At 38.9% G+C, this 25220-nt stretch overlaps 1 protein-coding gene across 3 annotated transcripts in view; it reads right to left on the reverse strand.

Annotated features, from left to right (window-relative positions):
* Ltn1 (listerin E3 ubiquitin protein ligase 1) overlaps positions 1-24406 on the reverse strand; it is a 48829-nt gene extending 24423 nt beyond the window's left edge. For 2 of the 3 annotated variants that reach the window (XM_055614816.1, XM_055614814.1), the window contains exons 1-14: positions 24305-24406; positions 19466-19669; positions 18171-18269; positions 17259-17489; positions 16572-16624; positions 15226-15406; positions 12710-12883; positions 11400-11590; positions 8934-9069; positions 6461-7261; positions 6109-6150; positions 3197-3386; positions 2496-2735; positions 417-567 (exon numbers count right to left, since the gene is read on the reverse strand). In XM_055614816.1, coding sequence (XP_055470791.1) covers positions 417-567; positions 2496-2735; positions 3197-3386; positions 6109-6150; positions 6461-7261; positions 8934-9069; positions 11400-11590; positions 12710-12883; positions 15226-15406; positions 16572-16624; positions 17259-17489; positions 18171-18269; positions 19466-19669; positions 24305-24346 — 2735 coding nt within the window. In that variant the 5' untranslated portion in view covers positions 24347-24406. The remainder of the gene's footprint in view (positions 1-416; positions 568-2495; positions 2736-3196; positions 3387-6108; positions 6151-6460; positions 7262-8933; positions 9070-11399; positions 11591-12709; positions 12884-15225; positions 15407-16571; positions 16625-17258; positions 17490-18170; positions 18270-19465; positions 19670-24304) is intronic. The other variant, XM_055614815.1, reaches the window with a different exon arrangement.
* Positions 24407-25220: the final 814 nt, after the last annotated feature.

Consider the following 25220-nt stretch of genomic DNA (forward strand, 5'->3'; position numbering starts at 1 on the left):
AAAATGTTCTTGTAATCCCATATCTTACAAATGAACAACCAAGGACAATTAGTATTATGGTGGCCATTAAAGATCACAGTTAACATTCCAAAATCTATAAAATGCCACAACCATGTTACTAACTACAGATAGTTTAACAGTTAAATAATCGTTCAACTGACAATTTAAATGAATAATGTTACGACAATATGTTTTCTGAAAAATCTGGGTGGCCTAGTTTTATAAGACTCTTACACAGATTGGAACTCACACTTATCCATGACCTTTTTTTTTTTTTTAAGGCTGGCTTTCACTATGTAGTCCAGAATGGCCTCAGCTTATGATGCTTCTGAGTGCTAGGAACACGGACATGCACTATTACAGCCAGAATGAGATCTTACACAAGGGACACTGTGCAACTGTACACAAAAGGTTACCTTGTATTATCCAAAGCTGAAGACTGAACCTGGTCCTTCAGCCACAGAACAGACAAACGTAGGAAGGTGCTCTCATAGGTACTTGCAGTTTGATGGACCAATAAATTTATGGCAGAGAGCAAAGTATTTTTCAGTTTACAGATCAGAAAATCTAAAAACCAAGGTATTATCAATAATTTGTAATCTCACTGAATAAACTCTTATCAGTACAAAACATCTGAAACAAATTTGCTGAGATCTTTAAAATGTTATTTTAAAACAAAATACAAAATTAAACTCTCATAAATAAAAGAAAATAACTGCCATATTCATGAAACAACACAATCTAGTTTGTACCGTAAGACTATGAATGACAAGGTAGCTGTTTTCCCTACCCTGAGCTTCTTTACCAAAAGTCACTGTTCTTTGAGACATACAAGTTATCTTTCCTAACAGAAAAGTAAGTATTAAAGACAGGGTTAGAGGAAGAGAACTTGCATCTGTAAGATTTTTACTGTTTTTGTAAAAAACAGGGTCTCCTTGGGTAACCCTGGCTGGCCTGGAGCTCACTATGTGAACTCATAGATCTCCTGTCTGAGCCTCCTTGTGCTAGAATTAAAGGCATGCACTACCATGCCCGGCCTCATCAATATTATTTTTATGTTCCTTTCCCGGATAAACTTGAATACAGAGGGCAAAAGTTTAGTCCTTACAAGGCAATCTCAATTTCATTTTTCATACATCAAGAATCAATAACTTGGGAGCTGGAGAGATGGCTCAGAGGTTAAGAACACTGTCTGTTCCTCCAAGGGTCCTGAGTTCAATTCCCAGCAACCACATGATGGCTCAACCTTCTATAGTAAAATCTGGTGCCCTCTTCTGGTGTTCAGGTACACATGCAGGCAGAATGCTATAAAATAAATAAATCTTAAAAGTGAATTCCAGTGATCTATGAGAACAGGGTGGGTGTGCATCCGCGAAAAGTTAGGGTGAGGAGTGGGGTGAATATGATGAAAATACATTGTATGCATGTGCCTAATTCTCAAAGAACTAATAAAATAAATTGTAAAAAAAAAAATAAAAAATCAATAACTTTTACTATAATAAAAAGATTTATCACCATCATAATCCCTTCATAAGTAAGGAAATTGAGTCAATAAGAAATGAGGTACAGTAGGCATGGTAGTGCACACCTTTAATCCCAGCACTGGCGAGGCAGAGGCAAGTAAATCTGAGTTCAAAGCCAGTCTGGTATACATACTGAGGTCCACAAGTGAGACTCTGTCTCAAAAAAACAACAAACAAACAAAATAACAAACAAAAACCAAGAAGAGAGGCTGGAGAGATGGCTCAGAGGTTAAGTGCACTGTCTGCTCTTCCAAAGGTCCTGAGTTCAATTCCCAGTATCAACATGATGGCTCACAACCATCTATACTGGGATCTGATGCCCTCTTCTGGCATGCTGATAGAGCACTCACATACCTAAAATAAATAAATAAATAAATCTTTAAAAAAAAAAAGAAGAAGAAGAAGAAGAAAGAAAAGGTGGAGGAAAGGACAGGACAGGACAGGAAAAGAAAAGAAAGGAAAGGAAAAGGAAAAAGGTGAGGTACCTGGCTGGTAATGTCTTCAGCAGATAAAGGTGTTGGCCCTAAGACTAAGTACCTAAGTTCTATCCCTGACAGCCATGTGGTAGAAGGAGGGAACCAACTCCTGCAAGTTGTCCTCTGACTTCCACACAATCACAATGGCAAACACTCATGAACCACAAATGCTCACACATACCTGTACACACACACAAAATAAATAAATATAATTCTAAAAGAAATAAAATAGCCTATTAGTGCTACTGAATGAAGAGGTGAAGATTCTAAATCATTGAGTATGGCCCCTTGCACACTGGTTCCTTGATAAGAAGCATGCACTTTAGAAATTTTTTATCTTGGTTTTTAGAACTGAAAACATGGCGGTGCTATTTTCTCAAAGTTCTTTAAACTAACAAACACATTACAATTCAATTAATAAAGCCTGGGCACTTATACTCACTACGAAGTCAGAGCCAAAAATTCCCAATAAAACATTTGAGCAGTAGGCTATTACCTGGCAAGTGATTTCGCTCATTGCTCTGAGCGCATAACTGAAAGAGAGTTAACATCAAGTCTTCAGCTGGTGGCATTAGTAAGCCTCTTCCTGCTGAGCTGAAGTAGCTATGGGCCACATCACAAACAAAAGACACTGAGGAGTCACTGTTCTCAGCTTCTGACAAGTCTTCTGTTTTGGATAAAGTTTCATGAAGTTTAGCAATAATTCTTCCAACATACATTTCTCCAATCAAGTAATCTACAGGAAAAAAAAAAAATCCAAACAGGCAAATGTAAAGAGTATTAACAATACATTTTGAAATATCTAACCCTTTACTAGCAATCATGTAGATCTTTCTGATGTTTTATATTTTTGAAGCCATATATGTATATATTAAACAACAAAAAATATTTAAAAACTCAATCTGCCCTCTCATATGTAAGAGCCCTCAAGTTTAAAAATCAATTTTAAGGTAAAACCCAGCAATACGTATAAAATTCAAGAGTGAGCTGTTATGTTCAAAAATTTTTAAATCAAAATTAATACTATATATCTTTCAAGTCACAACATGTAACAAACACAGTACTTATAAGAAATGTAAGGTATTATAGAAAACATCCCTTATCTCAACCAACAATGTTCGGACTGAAAATAAGGAATCCCCCAGGAGGTAGAAAGGACTATCAACCCCGCTATAAGACAGAAGTTGTGATCCCTACCATTTTTAACATGTTGGGATATTGCCAGTCTTAGCAGAGTCCATTGTTCTGAGGAGTGAGATTCGGGAGATCCTGTAGATTCCAAGTCCTTACCACAAAGACAGTCTGCCAAGGTAACCAATTTCTCTCCAAGAATACTGCCTTTTAGCCAGGGAGTTACTAAAGCATGTTTATCTGAATTAGAGCATGCCTAAAAACCATAAGAGTAAAGATTAGAAGCAAGATCAAAAGATGTATCCAGATTATTATGTGGCTCCCATTGGCTCCCTTCATCATGTGGTCCTAACTGTCCCCACTGCTCTTCCTCCTTCCCATGCTCTGGGAAGACCACTACCTTCCTACTCCCCAGGAACGCTGATGATGATCATTCCCATGCTTTGTTATGTTATCCTCCAACCACGCATATTCCCATATATCAAAATCCCACTTATTCTTTGAAAATCTGTACAAATCCTATCTGTTTTCTCAATATCTCTCCATCCATTCTAGTATCTTGTCTTTCCAATGAGACTGTGGGTTCCTTGGAAGCAGACGGTTTTAAACTTCGATACCTGCCACCAACCCTGATATGTTCAATGAACAATGAATGAACTCTGAAGATAGATTCATAAATGGCCTCTTAATAGTACATTTTTGTTCATTAATTTTTCTAAAATTAAAGAACAATTAATATATAATGGCCAATGACTTCAATATTAACAGTGGGGTTTATTTCTCCAGAGTCTCTGAAATAGAGTGCCTAGGGCCAAGTATCTAATGATAACTTTTTTATTTTTGTTGAGTGGGGAAGAGGAAAAAAAAAAAAACAAAAAACCAAAAAAAAAAACTTGTAAATCCACCCCCAAAACCATGCTGATCCATGTTCCCAGAGCTTCTTTTGCTTAAAGGCTGAGAAGAAAGGAATTTGCAACTTGATTCATTTCAAAGCAATCTGGAAAAAAGAAAACCCAAGTGCACATTGGGTAGTGGCTAAAAACTGCTTATCTTTTATGTTAAAAATTTACAGACAATCAGAGCTTACATTTCAATCTAAGCCTTATCATTTAACTAGCCTTATGATGTTTGACAAATCTCTCAACCAATCTGGGCCTACTTCCTAATTTGTAAAGCAACAGGCTTAATCTTCAGAAACTGCAAGTTTCTCTCCTGATAGAAAAAATAAATGTCAGAGTAAAATGTCTCTCAAGTTACTGAGACAGGGTCTCAATGCACTAACACAGCTAGTGAAAGACTCTCTGCAGCAGTAAGAAGCCAGGGCAGCTAGGAGTCCCAGGAGCCCAGTGAAGGGGGCCTTACAAACACCGCACAGGAAGATGTTCTTCTGCACAGACACAAGCAACTGGATGACCAGGCAGATACAAATGATTTCAAGCAGGTGGATATTCATTTACTGTGTCTTTTCTTAGTTTTTAAGAATTACATTTGTGGTGTATATGTGCGTGTACATGCACGTGTGCATGTGTGTGTGCACGCATGTGCCCAAGTGCATGTGTGCATGCATGGACATTGTATGTATGTGGACACACAACTTATGGCACAGGTGTGGAGATCATAGGACAAACTGCAAGAACTGGTTCTGTCCTACCAAGTGGGTCCCTAGGATCAAACTCAGGTCATTACCTTTACCCACTGGGCCCCTATCAGTTTACTCTTAGTAATTACTGACTCTCCCTGTCCTGATTCAAGGCTCATCACCCAGCTAATCCAGCTCTTCATGTTGCTTGCTTACAAACTACTAAATTAATGTAAATGGCTTGCTTGCAAGTTATAATCTCAATAAACATTAAAAAATACTTTGCACTTACATTCAGTAAAAGGTAAAAAAAAAATTGATAAATTGATGAAATGGGGAATTATATGAACATAATTTAAAAAGTTTTTTTTTTTTAATAGTGCTAAGAATCAAACCCAGGGCCTCCAACATACTTGGAAAGTGCTCTACCTCTGAGTTAGGCTAACGACCATGAAGTAGTTTCACAAAATAAGAAAGTTTGTGAAAATTAAACAACAATGTAACTATATTTAATCATCACCGAACTGTACAAAAAAAACCACAGTGGGACTGAAACATAGCTCAATGCTTGAAAAGCATGTGGGAGGCTTTGGGTTCAATCCCCAACATAGCAAAGAGGAAAAAAGAAAAGAAATGTTACGATAGTTTTGTCTTGTATATTTCACTACAATTTTTAAAAAAACATAAACTCACATAGAGTAGAAAAATTAGTAAAATATGCTCTAAGAGGAAGTCTCCTAAGTAGCTGACCACAAGCATCTACGTTTGAAAATTTGGTTGTCATTTAAATTATCATTAGGAAATAATACTAAAGCCATTTTTTAAAAAATTCCAAGTTAATTTCATCCTTTGATCTCATCTCATTACTTTTTTTTTTTGGTTGTTCTGGACTCACTTTGTAGAGCAGGCTGGCCTCGAACTCACAGCTATCTGGCTGCCTCTGCCTTCCACGTGCTGGGATTACCGGCCTGTGCCACCTCACCCGACACGTCTCATTACTTTTATTATCAGTTTTCTCACTTAATCAAGTGGCAAACTGTACAGGGCTAAGACATTTTCACACCCTGCATGGTTCTCCACCTAGAAAAGATCTTCCAGATGTGTTCTCTTCAGAGCTAGAACCATTCACTTCACTTCTATAGAACACAATAAGCAGAGCTTTGTAGCCTCAATTAGAAGACAACACAATGCTGTCTGTATCTCCTCCTAAACAACAAGCTGGACTCTTCAGAGTCAGTTTCTCATTAGAATTTAAAATAATGAAGATGTGCTGTATCAGACACTTGACCACAGTCAGTATAAAAATAGGACTGTGGTTTTAATTTGTCTATATCCACACACAAAACCAAAAAAAGGAAAAAAAAAAAAAAAAAAAGGAGGTGGGGGATGCTTAAAATACCTTTTCAATGATCTGAAGAAGAGAACTCCATTTCAGGTCCTCCTGAAAGAAGAAAAGAGTTAGAAAGTTAAAGGACTAATAGGAACACTTTAAAAACATAACTGAAGCTCTGCACATCCAAAACAAAACTACATCACTTTAGGCAGTCCAGCTTTAAAGAGACTAAAAAATGCACTTTAGTTACCAACCTTTTGTCACTGTGGAATTAATCAGTACTTCCCAAATCAGTGAAGAGCATATTGTCTTTAAACTGATATTCAGAGTCAAGTAAGTAATCCAAAACCAGCATCCATACAGGTTTATTCTTATCATGCATCACAAAAATGTTTGTAAAAGACATATGAAGTAATACCTTGGTTAAATCATCCAAGATATCTTTCCTTTCCACATCATTGTCACAGCATCGGAGGGCACTATACAACATGTCCACCAGGAAGGCCCCATCCTTCTTCTGGCTCTCATTTAGCCAGCCTACCAGTTTCTGATATAAGAACTGCACTGCAGGATTTTTTTGTACAAGTTGGGCTAGTTCCAGAGATTTGAGTTTGTCAATATTCTTCTGATCGTCACCGAGGAGAATTTTAAATACTTGGCCTGAGGAGAAGGAATCGAGCAGTGTAGAGAGAAAGTGCATGTGTTGCTCTGACTTCTGCTCATTGACAAAGTCAATGCTCACCTCTGCAAGCTTACACACTAAGTCTTCCAGATATTTCTTCCTTAAAGGAGACACAAGGTCTAAAGAATTGTGAGATTCTGTCACTCCTTCAGCGCCTTCACTGTTCTCTCCTCCTGAAGACATGCATTTTTCACTCTCCTTATTAACTTCAGGTGTATCATCAGCAAACCTGACCTTGCCACATTTCTTTCTGTTTGACTTCAATGAGCTCCTTGGCTTCTGAAGGACCCCCACTAGGTTAGACACGCTCAAAACAGACCTCAGAACCCCATCTGGCTCACTGATTTTCTCCACACAGATCTCTGACAGTCTTTCCCAGAAATTTAGCAGAACATTCTCCAAGTTGTAATCCGTTTCAGCCTCTTTTTCTCCATCTGCTTTGGTTTCCCAAGAACTTAATGTTTCTGCTAAATGGTTAAACATTGACTCATGTTGCAATCCTGGGTCTTTGAGAATTCTATCAATAAATGGGATCAACTGAAAGAGAAGGTAAAAACTTTTAATTTCAATTTTCAAGGAATTTAAACAATGTTAAAAACAGCATAAAGCCTCTTATTTGAAGGCCAGGGAGATGGCTCAGTCAGCAAAGTGCTTGCCAAGCCAGGATGAGGACACCTCACTTCAATCCCCTAAATACATATTAAAGAAAAAAAAAAAAAGGAGCAAAACAGAACAAAACAAAACAAAAAACTGGCAGATCCCTGGGTTCACTGGCCAGACAACCTACCCAGACCTGTACATTTCAATCCTGCTTCAAAAAGCAAGAAGAGAGGAGTCCTGAGAAATAACCCACGAAATTGTCCTTTGGCATTCACACGCACTTAAACATACACATACCTCCCTCCTCTTCCCCATCTTTTGTTTTCCTGTCAGATCTCTGAAAACAGTTAACTCAAATATTTTCCGATCATTCAAAAAGGTTGACAATTTTACTATATTCCACCTCAATTAATTTTATGATGTAATCAACCATAATTTATAATCCAGTTTTCTTCGTATCTTCTAAGCTCAATCAGTTTTTGCATTTTCCCCACTTAATTAAAAGATACAAAAAACATACAGGACTAGCGGCTGCCAGGTGAGGTGATGTATGCCCATAATTTCAGCCCTTGGGAAGTGTGCACAAAAGGATCAGGAGGCCAGTGTCATCCTTGGCTACAAGGAAGCTGATGGCTAGGCTGGGCTATATAAGACCTTGTCTAAATAATAAAGAAATAGACTGTAAGCTATTGGGAAGATAACAGGCATTTAAGCATCAAAAAGCACCTTTCCTGAATTAGAAAGGTAAAAGATAGATCTTGAATTCAAGGCCAGCCTGGTCTACAGAGTGAGTTCCAGGACAACCAGGGGTAGAGAGAGAGAGAGAGAAAAGGAAGGAAGGTAAGAGATGGTAATGGGGCTAGAAAGATGACTCAGCAGTTAAGAGCATGTACTGTTTTTGTGGATGACTGGAGTTCAGTTCCCAGCACTGTACCTCTAACTGCAGCTGCAGGGGATTCGAATTATTCATCTAGACTCATCAGGTGCCTACACACACATGCATAGAGCCATACCCCACAGATAGACATAAAATCTTTTAAAAATCCAAGAGAGAGCTGGGAGGCAGAGGCCCACTCCTTTAACCCCAGCACAGCAGAGGCAGGCAGATCTTTTTGAGTTCAAGGCCAGCCAGGGCTATAGAGCTAGTTCCAGGATAGCCAGGGATGCACAAAGAAGCTCTGTCTTGAAAAACAAAACAGAGAGAGAGATAGAGAACCTGTTCATATGATGATCACAGTCAAATACAAGTGTTCATATAAAGGGGTAAATGCAACTGAGCATTTTAGAAATATCAAGACTACTAAATAATTGAAACCTACACTACATATCACCAAAAGCACCATGCAAATTCTGTTTTACACTGTCTCTCTACAGCAGTCAGAAATTTAAATCCAGAGACAGGACATGGTAAATTAGTCTATGGATAGTACAATAGCAACTGAAAGTACAGAATTTTTACTTATATGGTCAGAAATACACCACTCAATGTGCAACTATTAAAGTGAAATCCTTATACAGAAGGCTACCAAAAACTACCAAAAACCTTCAAGAAGATACTGATCTAGAAGCTTTCCTCCGGGTGCAAAGCACAGGTGGTCTGCAAACGTACCTGCTCATTGATGAGCATCTGCTCCATATCCTCCTCGCCTAAGTTTTGTTGCATTATAAATCGTAAACATTCAAAAAACGCAGAGATGATAGCTGAACACTCAGAATAGTTTGCTTTGGTTTTCTCTGTTGACAGCCTGAGAAATAATAACTGTGGATTATTCTTCCAAGAAAAAAGAAATTAAGAACTTAAAATTGGGGCTGGAGAAATGGCTCAGCAGTTAAGAACACTGCTCTGCCCTTCCAGAGATCCTGAGTTCAATTCCCAGCAACCACGTGGTGGCTCACAAGCATCTATAATGTGATCTGATGCACATTTCTGGCATGCATGTGTACATGCAGATAGAGCACTCATACATTAAACAAACAAAAATAAAATTTAAATGAAAAGAACTTAGAATCACTAAAGACATTAAAAAGGTATCACACTAAAGATTCAAAACCAAATTATTAAAACTAAAAAATAACAGCAACTAAAATATTATAATTGATGATAATGTAAATGTCAAGAACTATAAAAAGGAAAAAAATTTGATTTCAAACCTAGGTTAAGACAACATATTTCCTGTTTATGCATCAATCCATATATAAATATGAAAGATGAAACACAAGCAGAGAGACTGTGATATTTAAAATGTGAAAATAGTACAAAATAATTATAAAAATATACATTTTATTAAACAAAATAAGGTGAACTTTTTAAATTTTTTTTTCCTTTTTGTTTATTTACTTATTACAATTTACTCACTTTGCATCCCAGCTGTAGACCCCTTCTTCCTTGTCCCCTCCCAATCCCATCTTCCCTCCCTCTTCTCCTCCCATGCTGCTCCCCAAGTCTACGGATAGGGGAGGACCTCTTCCCCTCCCTAGACTATCAGGTCTCATCAGGACTGGCTGCATTGTCTTCCTCTGTGGCCTGGTATGGCTGCTCCCTCCTCAGGGGGAGGTGGTCAGAGAGCCAGCCACTGAGTTCATATCAGAGATAGTCCTTGTACCCCATACTAGGAAACCCACTTGGACACTGACCTGCCATGGGTTACATCTTGCAGGGGTTCTAGGTTATCTCCATAAATAGTCCTTGGTTGGAGTATCAGTCTCAGAAAAGACCCCTGGGCCCAGATATTTTTGGTTCTCGTTGCTCTCCTTGTGGAGCTCCTGCCCTCTCCAGGTCTATCTCCTGATTCTTTCATAAGATTCCCTGCACTCTGCCCAAAGTTTGGCTATGAGTCTCAGCATCTGCTTTAATACCCTGCAGGGTAGAGTCTTTCAGAGGCCCTCTGTGGTAGGCTCCCGTCCTGTTCCCTGTTTTCTCCCTCTTCCAATGTCTATCCTGTTTGCCTTTCTGAATGAGGATTAAGCATCTTATCCAGGGTCCTCCTTCATGCTTATCTTCTTTAAGTGTACAGATTTTAGTATGTTTATCCTATAATATATGTCTAATATCCACTTATGAATGAGTATATACCATGAACTTTTTAAAGTGTTAAATAGAAGTAACTTTTTTTGGTACTTGGGCATGGGACCTGGGACCTTGCACATGCTTATAAGGCAGGTAAGCTTTATCACTGGTCCTTAAACAGCTCTAACATGTAATTGTTGTGAACATTTAAAAACTAGCTTATAAGCGAATGGCCTTTAATCCCAGCACTCAGGGAGGAAGAGGCAGGCAGATCGCTGTGAGTTTGAGGGCAGCCTGGTCTACAAAGTGAGTCCAGGACAGGAAACCCTGTCTCAAAAGCCAAAAAAAAAAAAAAAAAAAAAAAAAAAAAAAAAAAAAAAAAAAAAAAACAAAAAACAAACAAACAAAAAAAAAAACCCAAAAAACAATATTTAAAAATATTAAAAAAAAAAAAAATCTAGCTTATTTTCTGGATTTGGGCATCTACATTTATCAATATAAAAATACCATGACTCATTGAGAAGATGATCTATTTCTGTCTAGGCACTTCACTGTATTTATCTTTGTACTGGATACTACCACAAAAGCTTTGACAGTTTTCAAAGAAAGAAGTGAGTTGGCTGTCAGTCCATGTCCTATAATCCTAGCCATCTAAGAGGCTAAAGCTGAGGCTCAGGCACCATTCTGCCCTGCTTCCTCTTTCCTATTTCTCAGAAAGCTTTAAGTGCTTAGCAAACAGAAGAAAAAAATGATGAAATTCAAATAAGAAGGAAAGCTATGAGAATAAAAACAAGAGAAATTCCTTTGCTTTTAAAATCAGAATAGAGGCTGACAAGATGGCCCAGTGGGGTTAACAGCACTTGTCAGAAAGCCGGAGTGCCAGAGTTCAATTCCTAGGACATACACAATGGAAAGACAAAAGAGGTTCTGCAACCTGCACGCTAACTTCATACATACACCATGACACACAGGCACACACACGTGTGTGCACATGCATACACACACCATGACACACATAATAAAGAAATAAATGTCATTTTTTTAAAGTTAAAAAATATAATTGCTTACCCAGTAACTAGAGAGGTGAGAAAATTTTTGAAGAAGTCCAGCTTTGGCTCTGTAATGTACTGGGGAAGTTTGCTGACAAACGGTAAAAGATAAGGATATATGACAGCAGCTAGACCCCGGCCACCTTCACGCACCATAGCCATCAACTTGGGAAACACACTTTTTTTTGCATTTACATGAAGCCAACAGTCCTAATAACAAAAACAATAACAAAAATTACAATAGTAATTAAAAATTATAAGCATGCTTCTCAAAAGAAAACAAATCTCAAAAATAAAAATCAAATTAAAAGAAAAAAAAAGACAAAAGAAAATCAAGCTGAGAACGGTAGCGGACACATGTATGGCCAGCACTTATGAGGCTATATAGCTGTACATATTACTATATATTGCTATATAGCAAGACTCAGCCTCCAAAGAAAAATAACTAAAAACTAAAAAAAAAAAAAAAAAGCCAGATATGGTGGGACACATTAATTCCAGCACCCAAGAAGCTGGGTTTCTATGGGTTCAAGGCCAGTCTGGTCTAAATATAAGTTCCAAGACAGCCAGAGTGACATAGGAAGGGCCTACCTTAAAAATATTTTTTTATTTAAATTAAATAATTTAACTAGCAAGACATTAAAGTCTTTAACTAAATTAAAATAAAACTTTGAAAAATTAAAAGAAAAAAAGAAAGAAAAGAGCTGGACAGTGGTGGCACACGCCTTTAATCCCAACACTTGGAAGGCAGAGGCAGACAGATTGCTGAATTCAAGGCCAGCCTGGTACACAGGGCACAGCTACACAGATAAACCCTCTGTTAAAAACCAAAACCCTTGAAAAATTAAATGTGTTATTTTTAATAATAATGTATTTGTTGTTCTAAAATTACTTGAAATATTCCTACAGAAGCCACTTTCTTAAAGAAATAAACATATTTCTGATTCAGAAATTCTTTGATCCCAGCAAGCTGGAGGCGGACACAGGTGGATCGCTCTGAGTAAGAGTCCAGCCTGGTCTACAGAGTATGTTCCAAGTCTCTAAGAAAGAAAGACAAGAAAGAAAAAGAGAGAGGGAGAGAGAGGGGGAGAGTGAAAAAGAAACAGAGAGAAAGAGAAAGAAAGTAAAGAAAGAAAGAGAGAAAGGGGGGAGGGAAGGCAAGGAAGAAAAAAGGGAGTAGGAAAGGGAATATAAGATGTATGCCATTTTATTGGCCAGTTCAACATGTTTAGTTAATTTGTTTAGCATTATTTCCAATGAGTTTTATTATAGGACAAAGTGTTGATCTCTCTCATATGGCATTTAGGGAAGTATGCCTTCCTTCCATACCTCAATAGTTGTCAGTGTGTAGAGCACAGCTTCCCAGAGAGATGGGCAGACAACAGGGTCGCTGTCATCAATACTAAGCAGTACAGATGAACTCACTTTGGAAGCTTCCTGTTTCATCACCTGAGGAACATGTTGGCACAAAGCAGAAACTAACTCAAAATATGCTGAGCGGACCTAAAAGAAACGGAAAGTGGAATTAAATTAAACCCTGCTGATGCATGACACAACTAATGATGGCAGCAGGTGACGACTACGCACAACTGCCTGTCCAGATAATTAAGTATTAAAGAGTAACAGCCTAGCCGGGCACAGCTGTGCACACCTGTAATCCCAGCACTCAAGGAGGCAGAAGCAGGAGGATCTTTATGAGTTAGAGGCCAGCCTGGTCTACAAAGTAAGTCCAGGACAGACAAGGCTACACAGAGAAACCCTGTCTCGAAAAAAAAAAAAAAATTAACCATCTGAAAAGATATTCAGAACCACCAAGACAAAAAAAAGGCTAAAAGAATATAATTTTTAACACAAATTGTACTTAATAACAGAGGGGTTTCTTATATATCCAAGCAAATATAAAATATAACATTAGCTACAACGAACAGAGAAAAGCAAGCATAGCAATACAAGATAAGTTAATCATCCACAAACTTCATAACAGTGCTTATCTAAAGAAACTAAATTTTTGCTGGACAATGGTGGCACACACCTTTACTACCAGCATCCAAGAAGGAGAAGCAGAAGGATCTCTGAGTTCATCCAGCCTGGTCTACAGAGCAGATTCCAGGATATCCAGGGCTATACACAGAAAATCTGTCTCAAAAAAACAAACAACAACAAAAAGCATTCTATCCATTTTCAGGATAACAGACCATAGATCTAAAAAAGAAGCATATTTCCTAAAGCAAAAATGTATTAATCTAATAAATTTAAATGTAAAGCTCAAAGGTAGTGGTACATTTAATGTTTTCCAACCAACTCAGTTGACATGCTGAAACTTAATTGCTGTGTGGAAATAATTATTAGGTAATGAACATATCACATTAATAAAGACAATTAATACGTAACAAAAGGAAGCTCAGCATATTGGCAAATGACTTTAGTCCCAGCACTTAGGATGCAGAGGCAGGTAGATCTCTGTGAGTTTAAAGGTAGCCTAGCTGGTCTACAGTGCTAGTTCCAAGAATTATATGGTGAGGCTGTCTCAAATAACAGAACAACAACAAAACAAAAAAACAAAAAAGCAGGTAAACAGTGCAGTAAGAAACTACACAACTACACAAAAGGGTTTGAGGGAGCAAGTTTGCCCTTTCAAGTCTTCCAACATAAGAGGATGCAGTGAGAAGAACCCATCTTTGAAGCATAAACACATTTTTGAAAAAATATTCCGTAATTGAAGATCTGATAAAATATGCATCGAGTAGGATAAAAATATTTTTTGAATAGTTTATTATATAGCATAAGTGTTTTTGCCTGCACTTACATGTGTACCATGTGCATGCCTGATGCCTGTAGAGGCAAGAGCAGAGGCCAAAGCTAAGGGTGGAGGTTCTAAGAAGTTGTTTCAGCCCCTACAACTGGAGTTGCCCAAGGTTATATGCTGTGTGGGTGATGGAAACTGAACTCAGATCCTCTGCAGCAGCAGCAAAAGCCCAAACCACTGAGCTATCTTCAGCTCCTCCATCAATACTTAGCTGGCCTCTGTAACTGGGAGATATATATTTCTACTTTTATGACTTATCCGGATTTAGTAATTTCGTTTGAGTAGTATGGATGGGCTAAAACAAGCAGATTAAACACAATCAGTGAAGTGGAAGACTGAATAAAAGAAACTATCTAAAAGCAGCACAGAGAAAAAACTGTGAAAAACACATGAGATATATATGATAGACTACAGATCTAATCTATAATTAATTACAACACCAAAGAAGAAGAATGAAATAAAAGAAATAACTGGAGGCAATATCTGAGAATTTAGGAGGCAATTAAATATCCCAACCCACAGATTTAAGAATTCTAATAAATTGTAAGCTAGACACATGAATGTGTGAAACAAACTTCATACCAGAACATATCATACTGAAATTAAGAAAATGTAAAGCGCCAGGTGTGGTGATGCACACCTTTGATACCGGCACTTGGGAGGCAGATGCAGCTTGAACTCTGTGAGCTCCAGGCCAGGCTGGTCTATTACACAGAGAAACCCTGTTTGGAAAACAATAAAAACAAACAAAAAAGAAAACGTACAGAGAGCTGGTAGTAATGGCACATGCCATCCCTCAGGAGACAGAGGCCCAAAAGTGAAAATACAGGCCTAGCAGAGCATGTATGTCAGTTCAATGCTTAACAGCAACAGAGAAGTAAAAATAGATTACAAGTCTAAGAAAGACAAGTACATCCTGAAAGACCAACCACAGAGATGTGCCTGCATGATTTTAAACATAAAAAATAAACATGAGCATAAATACAGCAAAATCAGGGGAAGTTACAGAAAAGTTTTAAAATAAAAACCATTATGATACCTGAGGTACACTGTGTTTTCCGTACTTCCAAAACTTATTCTGTGATAAAAGTGATTTAAATTTCTCCTCCAGAGCCTCGAGCTCATTGTTAGGTAAGAAGCAAAGCACCTTCTTCAGTGCCAATAAGGAGCACGTCACAACTCGATGGAATTTGGCCTCTCGCTCTTCCTCTGGAACAGTTCTGGATTTGAAAAATAAATGTTAGAGTGCAAAGAAGCCAAACTACATATTTGGCATCTTTATATTAAATGTTTTTTAAAACTTCCACCAGCTACCTTATTTTCTGTACCTTTTTCCTGTCTGCAAACACCTTTCAAAATGTAAGCACACACAGAATGTTTTCTCAGACTTATTTAGGATGAGTACCTATGTGTCTATGCCATGGTGTGTATTCGTATGTGCATGGGTGCGTGCTTGTCTGCATGTGTATGTTTGTGCGTGTAAGCTGGAATCAGAGGACGAACTGATGGAGTGCTTTCTCTCCTTCCACCATGCAGGGCCTAAGGACTGATATCAGGCTGTGAGAACTGATAGCAAGTGCATTTACCACTGAGCCATCTGGCTGGCCCACAAGGAGAATTTTAACCACACATTTTTCAAGTAACCAAGGAGAAAGCAAATGCAAAGCTAATAGTATGGAGTAAGTAAACAAGTATAATGTTCTCTCAGCAACATGTACTAGACAATTTGAGGAATGGTGATAAGGCATCTGACTAATTTCCTTGATTGAGTCTTAACAGTTTGGTTTCAATATAACAGTAAAGGTAAGGAAAAATTTTACTACTCTTTTTACACAATTATTTAATAACATCTTCAAGTATACCAGACCTTAAAATAATTCTGTGGCTGTGACTGCCAAAAGATTAATAAAACAAACAAACAAACAACCCAAAAAACAAAAACAAAAAACCAAACAACAAAGCAGAAGGTGGCGGTGCATACCTTTAATCCCAGCACCAGGGAGGCAGAGGTAGATGGATCTATCTGTATTTGAGGCCAGCCTGGTCTCCAGAGTGGGTTCTAGGACAACGAGGGCTACAAAGAGAGGAAATCCTGTCTTGAAAACTAAAACAAAAAAACAAACATACCAAAAAAAAAAAAAAAAAAAAAAAAAAAAAAAAAAAAAAAAAAAAAAAACACCTAAAATTCTAATACAATTACATATGTATCTCAGAAAATTTACATTTAACAACCAGCCAAAGTTCAGACAGGCACCATGTAGCATACTCTGAAATAATTTCATCTGCATTTGGAATTCATTCTCAAAATATGTCACACTGAAATCACACAGGGCAACCAAGGAAGTAAGTAACTAGTGTTAGTTACTTAGAAACAATGTAACTTACTGAGGGTCACTGAGTGTATCAGGAGTTTCTTTTAGAATATGATCTTGTAGTACCTGAAGAAGAAAACCAACAAAACAAAGGAACTGTCTGTAGTAATCAGATATAGGGAAAAATCATGTTTTAAAAATTCCCATATCCTCAACCTACCTATCCATTTCATACATCAAAGCTAACATGTTTGTATTTTGCCCGTTTCTCTCTTTCTACCTATCCCCTACATTGGCTGCTACTGAGGTAAAAATGGTATTTTAGGACGGCTCCAATTCCCATCAAGAGAACTTTTCCGCTAAATACTTGCAGCTACTTGTCATTCACTATTCTCACTTCGGTAGTACCGAGGAATGACCAACTAATCAACTGGGAGACAGATTAGGATATGCTTTCCTTTTCCCACAGAGAGCACATACTGTGCACGTGCAGGTCAGGGGAAGGCTCTCTCTGCCTTTATGAGGGTTGTAAGGGACAAAATCAGGGACTTAGGCTCACTTGGTGACCACTGTAGCCAAGGAGCCATCTCACCAGCACCTCTATACATTTTGAGGCTACAGAAATCTTTTATGTCTATTGCATCTAAGAAAAGAGACACAGTCTATTTCTTCTTTACACATTTGGTAAAAGAGTTACCAGATGCCTGAGAACCCTTGGACACCTCAGAAACACAGGGACAGAATGATTCCAAAAACTCACACTTGTAATTTCTTCCTTACAAAACGCTACAGCTTCAGGTTGCTTGCTTGGAGGGAAAGCAGCTTCAAATGCATCTTTTGCTGCAACTGCAGCTGGTGGATATGTATCACACTGAGCCATTAGCCAATGTCCCATTACACTTCTTAAGTATGGAGCTAAGTGCTTTTTTACTTTAAGGATGAGTTTTTCAAAAGCTTGATGTGTAGCTTCTCGAACCCGGCGATCATGATCCTGTTAAAAACAGAAATGTGATCTAAAACAATACTAATACTTGTAAATATTTTATAGTAACTCACAGCAGGAAATCGTCTATGTATATAATCAAACTCATATTAGCTGTTGACAAGATAGAGTAATAACTCAGTATTGGAACATATGTTTTAGATTAAAAAATGCCCTGAATTCAATTACAAACCATGAAAGAGAGAGAGAGAGAAAGAGAGGAGAGAAAGAGAGAAAGAGAAAGAGAAAAAGAGAGAAAGAGAGAGAGAAAGAAAAAGAAAGAGAAAGAGAGAGAGAAAGAAAGAGAGAAAGAGGGAAAGAGAAAGAAAGAAAAAGAGAAAGAAAAAAGAGAAAGAAAGAAAGAGACAGAAAGAAAGAGACAGAAAGAGAAAGAAGAGAAAGAAAGAGAAAGAAAAAGAGAGAGAGAGAAAGAAAGAAACAAAGAAACAAAAAAAGAAAAAGAAAAAACTTGGTTTGAAATACAGAGAATTTATTGTTTTGTTACCGGCAATTATGTGAAATAATCCCCACTTTCTCCCCCTTTCCAATGAGATTATATCCAAAATAGGTTCAAACACTGAGTAACTATAAGAAATTCATTCTCAATCTTCTGTAGCAAATACAATAGGGAAATCTTCTCCAGAAATGAATCAGTTAGGCAGAAACAGGCTCATAAATTCTAATGCTTACAAGGGAAATTTTGCAGAAGATTCTTGGCCAGTATGGAAGAACCCCTTTGACAGCTTCCGTGTCTCTCTCTGTGCACATAGTTCCAAACTCTTGCATTGCCTGGAAATATTTAACATAAACAATTAACAAATGTCACATTGCCCACTAATTTTCTTTCTTTTGCTTTGGAAGCTTAGTCTATTTTATTTAAAAGGAGAATGAATTATTTTTGTCTATTCCACAAGGAAACATGAAAAATCTTTTCAAAATCTACTACAGCAGAAACTTAACCATTGACTTTTAGAACAAAGCCAAGTGGTAGCCGTGCATGCCTTTAATATTGGCACTTGGGAGGCAGGGGCAGACAGATCTCTGAGTTCAAGGCCAGCCTGGTCTACATAGTGAGTTCCAGGACAACCAGGGCTATACAGAGAAACCCTGCCTCCAAAAACCAAAATCAATAAATAAATAAATAGATAGATAGATAGACAAATAAATAAATAAATAAATAAATAAATAAATGAATAAATAAATAAATAAATGAAAAAGGGGATGAATGGATGAATAATAAAAGGGTAGGGCAGCAGCTACCTGAAGGCTGAGGAAGACTACTTATGTCTATAAATCTCAGAGTAGCTTATCAATATCACAACACTGCCTCTCAAAAAAAATAAAAATAAAAATAAAAAAAATTGTGTGAATAGTGTGGGGACAGCTCAGCAGTTAAGAGCATCGGCTTCTCTTCAAGTAACCCAGGTTTGGTTCCAGGCACCCACATAAAGACTCACAGCCCTAACTACAGTTCCAGAGGATCCAACAACTTCTCTTGGCCTCTTGGGCACACATATGGACATAGTGCCCATATATTAAGGCGAAAAACTTAAATACATACATACATAAATTCATACATAACAATAGCCAGGCATGGTGGCTCACATCTCTAATTCCAACACTCAGGAGGCAGAGGCCAAAAATTGCCACAAATTTAAGGACAGCCTGATCTACATAGTAAGTTCCAGGACAGCAAGGGCAAAACTCTAAAAATAACTAAAATTAAAAAAAAAAAATTACATTCTTCTATCATGAGTAAGTCTATAGCCAAGGTTGTAAAATGTGGCTCAAAATCTTTCAGAGCACCAAACTAATTTATAACCCAAAAGATAAATGTCAACTAAACGTACGTGTCAAAAAAAAAATTACAACTGTAAAAGAATTAATAACAAATTACTGCACATTTTTCTTTACATCAAAGATATCTAAATTTATTCTAAGAAAACTATATTCTTAACCGTTTTTGTGAAAACAGGGAAACTTGCCTTTAATTTTGTTATGACATCTTTTTTAGAAAGTTTCCGAAGCACCATTCGGAATTCAGCATCTACGACACTGTCTATGTCTTCAGCTCCTTGAATAGCAGGAACATAGCCAAGGTCACTGTGAGATGTTCCAAAACCAATAAATCCAGTCACTGTTCCCTGCTCCTTGGCAAGGAGTTCTGCAGCTCGGCCGCTGTTTGAAGGCTGATAAAGAAAAGGGGAAAAAAGAATCAGAGCACATTCTCACACATACATTAATTAAAAGTACTTTTTCTTTAAGTTAATATTTAGCCGGGTACAGAAGCACACACCTATAATCCCAGCCGTGGGCTAGGAGGCAGAGGCAGGCAGATCTCTGTGAATTCAAGGCCACCCTGGTCTAAAAAGTGAGTCCAGGACAGCCAAGGCTACACAGAAAAACCCTGTCTCAAAAAAAAAAAAAAAACAAACAATAAAAATTTTAATTATTAATAATAAACTGATTCTGTTTTGAACTACTTTCAATATACTGACTAATATTTACAATATACAAATCTTCTAGTTCTAAAAGTTAGGGGATCTGCTATTAGAGAAAAGACAAATATTTGAACTATGCAAAGAAAATTTAGTCACTATCAACTAAGAGAAGAGGCAGGTGGATCTCTGAATTCCAGGACAAAAAGAGTTCCGGGACAGTCAGGGCTGCAAAGAGAAAATCTATCTTCAAAACAAAACTAATAAAAAAGCCACAAAACACAATCTCCTACTACTAAATCATTGAAGGCTGCACTGAGAACTGAAGCATCAATTTGATGGTGATAACTAGCAGCAAGAGAAAATGTATCAAATCCCAGCCTCCCGTTTGAAACTATTTCCTTAAATGTACAAACGGTGACTTTTACTCAATGTCTACTGTGGGTATAATACACAACTACTATTCTGATCTTTGCAGGTTAGATACTTATACTTAAATAAAAATTACAAACCTAAGGGCCAAACAAAATGGCATAGAAGGTAAGTATACCTTATGCCAAGCATGAGGACCTAGGCTACATCTTAGGACCCACATGGAGAAAGGCAAGAACTGAATGTCCTCTGATCTCCAAACAAGTGCACATAGGCAAGCATGCTCATGCAATACAGAAATAAATAATAAGAAGCACTTAAAAAAAAAAAAAAAAAAAAAAAAAGGACACTGGGCAAGCCAGATGGTGATGCACACACCACTGGGGAGGCAGAGGCAGGCATCTCTGAGTTTGAGGTGGAGGCCAGCCTGGTCTAAAAGCAAGGTCTAGAACAGCCAGAACTACAAAGAAACCCTGTCTCACAAGCAAACCCCCCCCCCCCCAAAAAAAGAAAAACCTGGGCAAGAGTAACAAAATAGTCCTTTAAAAAACTTGCCCCCCCCCCCCCCCCCCAAGTATGAAGTTCCCCAGAACCCATAAAAAGAAGTGTGGTGTGGTTGCTTGTAACCCTAACCCTAGAAAGACAGAAACCCCAGGTCTCCTTGTTAGCAGCTCAGTGCTCCCCAGCCAAAGAACAAGGTATTTAACAATTGAGGGACATCAATCAGCTGAGTGGTGGTGCAAACCTGTAATCCCATTCCCCAGCATTTAGAAAGGGAGGTGGGAGAATCTTGGTGTAGAGCCAGACTCAGTCCAGCTTGATATATATAGGACCAAGTCTCAAAACAAACAAAAAGAACAGTAGTTAGCCATCTTAGTTGCACAAGTCTGGGATTCCAGCACTAAAGAGGCTGCAACAAGATCACAAGCTTGGGGCCAGCCTGGGCTACACAAAAAGTCTCAGACCAGGCTGTACTACATAGCAAAATCCCAACTCAAAACAAAACAATAAAACTAGACATATATCTATGATCTATAAATATATGTGGCACCCAGCACTATTTTCTATTGAACATATGCTACTTTTTATGTTCAAGTCCAGGCCCAGTAAGATGGCTCACAGGGTAAAAAGCACTTGCTATGCAAACCATCAGGCAATCTGGACTTGCAGCCTGGGAATCCACATAAAGGGCTTAAGGAATAGGCTCTTGAGAATTATCCTCTGACCTTCCCCACTAGAGGTAACATTTTAAAAACTAAACTTCAGGGGGCTGGAGAGATAGGTCAGTGGTTGAGAGCACTGGATGCTCTTCCAGAGGACCCGGGTTCAATTCCTAGCACCCACATGGCAGTTCACCACTGTTTGTAACTCCAGCTCCAAGAGTTCAGAAACCTTCACACAAATATACAGAGGCACAACACTAATGGCCATAAAATAAAAATAAATAAATAAGTTTAAGGGCGCAAAGCATCTTCAGGGATAAGTATCTTTAATTTCAGACTATAAATACATATTTGTTATTACCCAAGGGGAAAAAAAGATAACTTTACCATGGTCAACATTAAACAAATGCCATTGATTAAAAAAAAGAAAGAAAAGAAAAAGAAAAAGAAAAAAACAAAAACAAAACAAAAAAACCAAAACAGCCAGCTTGGTCTACAGAACTAGTCCCAGAACAGGTAAGGCTACATAGAGAAACCCTATCTCAAGGGGGGAGAAAGGGAAGTATTGTGCACTTCTAGTGTGATACACTAAGAACAGCATCATACAAAGCAGTCTGGTAAGAAATGGCTTAACTTGAATTGATATAAGGAAACGATTAGATGAGTCTAAACAAATCAAAGCAATGGCCAACTCTTCCTGGTTATTATGATATAAAGGACAAGCTCATCCTTGGAGCAGGAAACAAGAAACTATTTAAATCAAAAAGCTTAAATAATGGCAGCCAAAGGAAATGAGTGAGACTTGACTGAACCATAAATGCTTTTTAAATGTTATTATAAATGCCTGCAAAATGTTGTTATCTAAAAACAGCATTAAGCCATTTGTGGTGGTTCATGCCTTTAACCCCAGCATTTGGGAGGCTGAGGCAGACATATCTCTGTGAAAGAGTTCCAGAACAGCCAGGACTAGTCAAAATGATAATAGTAATAATAATAATAGAATTAGAAATATAGAGGTTAGTAAAATGTGAATTACAAGTCTGCACGTTGTATTTGGGTATTCCGCCATGGTGAAAGTTTTGTATTTTATATGAAGAATGGCATTGTGGTATTGTTTTCAGAGTATATAAAGTTGAGAATTTAGAATACACAAGGTTAAATACTGAAATTAACTCTCCTAAGGGTCAGCAAAATTTATAAATTAAGAAAAAAAAAGAGAAATCTGAACAAATATTAACAGCTGATAACTGGAAGTAAATATGGAAATTTCTGGGCTTGGCACAAGTCTTTAATCCCAATACATTCAAGGCAGTGGAAAGTAGGTCTCTGTGAGTCCTGTTGGTCATCTGCATAGTTGAGTTCCAGGCCAGGCTGAGCTACACAGTGAAACAGTTTCAAAATATAAAAACAAAACAAAACAACAACAACAAAACAGCAGAGCACAGTAGCACATGCCTGAAATCCCAGCACTGGGAAGGAAGGCAGAGGCAGGCCAGCCTGATCTACAAAGTGAGTCCAGGACAGCCAAGGCTACACAGATAAACCCTGTCTCAGAAAAAGTTAGGTTGGGGGGAGGAAAGGAGAGGGGGCAAAGAGGAGAGGGAGAGGGGGGAGGGGGAGAGAAAGGGAAAGGAAGAGAGAGGGAGACAGAGGGGGGGGAGATAGACAGAGGGAAAGGGAGAGAGGGGGAGAGAAGGGGAAAGGGGAGAAAGAGGGAGACAGGAGGAGGGGGAGAGGGAGAGAGGAGGAGGGGATAGAGAGGGAGAGGGGGAGAGGGAGAGGGGAAGGAAGACAGAGAGGAAAAGAGGGAGAGGGAAAGAGAGGGAAAGAGGCAGAGAGGGAGGAGAGGGAGGAGAGGGAGGGAGAGGGGGAGAGAAGAAGAGAGAGGGAGGGGAAAGAGAGAAGAGGGGGATGGATGAGAGGGAGGAGACAGGGGGACAGAGGGAAGAAGCAGAGGGGGAGAGGGAGGGAGAGAAAGAGAAGGAGAGAGAGGGGAAGAGGAAAAGAGGAAACAAATTGCAGATTATAATTCTAATAACCTTATCCTTTTAGTGAATAAAGTTTTTATTGTGACAAAAATTCAAGAGAAGCAATTAACATGGTAATTAACCTACTGTAATTGTTAGGTTTTGATAGTGAAATCACTAAAGATATCTAATGAAATGGTGGAACAGTTCTATAAAACCAAACTGTGCTAAAACCAGCGTGTGTGTGTGTGTGTGTGTGTGTGTGTGTGTGTGTGTGTTTTCCATTAGGATAGGTGCAGCAGAAAAACACCTGCTTTTACAATGTTTATGAATCAAGATATAAATTACACGGTACGCAGTGTTAGCACGGAAAGTAGCTACAACAAACGGAGACTGATACTGGAGGAAGGGTGCACTGAGGCGTCCAGAGCCACCTAACACATGGGCATCCGGAGACTGCCAGGCCAGGCCAAGACGTGGCGAATTCAGGGTGGCCAAGATGAAGCAGGGTGAGCTTGAGGCCAGACATCCAATGGGCGACAGCGACCTGACACCGGGCATATTATCTAAGGGCCCAGGCCTTGGCCTGGAAAGCCACTGTACATTTCCGCGCAAATGAAGCCCACGTTGGCTTCTTCCCACAGCTCCTACATCAACCTCAGACACCTGGCAGGTGCCACCCGGGTGCACCCTCACACTGTTTCCCGGTGACACCTCCCGGTGCGCGCTCCTGACACGCACAGCTCCGGCGTGAAACGTCGTTTGGCTCCTAACTCCTCGACCTGCCCACCCGCGGGGACGCACACTCGGGGAGGTCACACGCCGCCCTCACGGCCCTCTCGACAGCGGGCAGCGGGCCGCGGGCCTGCCCTGCCAGGCCTCACCCTCAGGTTCCCTTTGGTCCGCTGCTTGTTCTTCCCGCCCATGGTCGCGGTGGCAGCCGCGTTCCCACTCTTGAGAGACGAAGTTGACACCGCCGAGCCAGAACTTCCGGTCCCTCTGGCCGGAAGAGGACTCATTGTAGCAACTTCCCCCCCGCCCACCAGGGCCTTCCGCTTCCCACTTCCGCCCCCGCCTCTCTATCAGGACTCTGACCAACCGCTGCCTGAAACGTAACAAAGAAAGCCACACCTGCGTGAGTGGCGTCACTGCTGGCCAATAAGAAGCCAGCATTGAACCTGGGGCGCCAAATCCTGTACTAAGTACTGGCAGTGTAGAGATTCCTTTCCTAAGGGTGGGAATTTGACTTCGGTTCTATTCTCACACAAGATTACAACAGAATGATGTCGCAGCAACTGTACTAAAAAGAGCTAGAAGTAAAGAAAGTGATGCGATCATCGGCATGAAAAACAGACTCTCAGGCCTAGGACTAAACAGTCATATTCTGAATTTAACAAGATTCCCGTTCGTACTAAAATATGGATACTGTTTCATGCTATACTCTTTGTAGATCTCCCCCTCTTTTCCATATTAAAGTGAGGCAGGAGTTAGGTCATGAGAAAAAAGCCCACAGAAAGCTGGATGAATCAAACTGACAATATCTGACATATCTCTATAGTATGAAATTTAGGGTGCAGCTCAATGGGAGAGCACTTGTCTACTGCGGACGAAGGTCTAGTTGAATACCTAGCATCACACCCTCAAAATTCTCTTTAATGAGAATTTAACGAGCATCAAAAGATTATCAGTGAGCTATTATGTGTCTTGATGTAATGGAATGGAAAGTACTCAAGACCTATTAAATATTCTAAAAGGAGTCTAACTAAGCTTCAGATCTAATAATTTAAAGGATACAGAGGG

The sequence above is a fragment of the Psammomys obesus genome, unplaced genomic scaffold (genome assembly GCF_907164565.1).
Source record: "Psammomys obesus unplaced genomic scaffold, mPsaObe1.curated_primary_1811, whole genome shotgun sequence".
Lineage (NCBI taxonomy): Eukaryota > Metazoa > Chordata > Mammalia > Rodentia > Muridae > Psammomys > Psammomys obesus.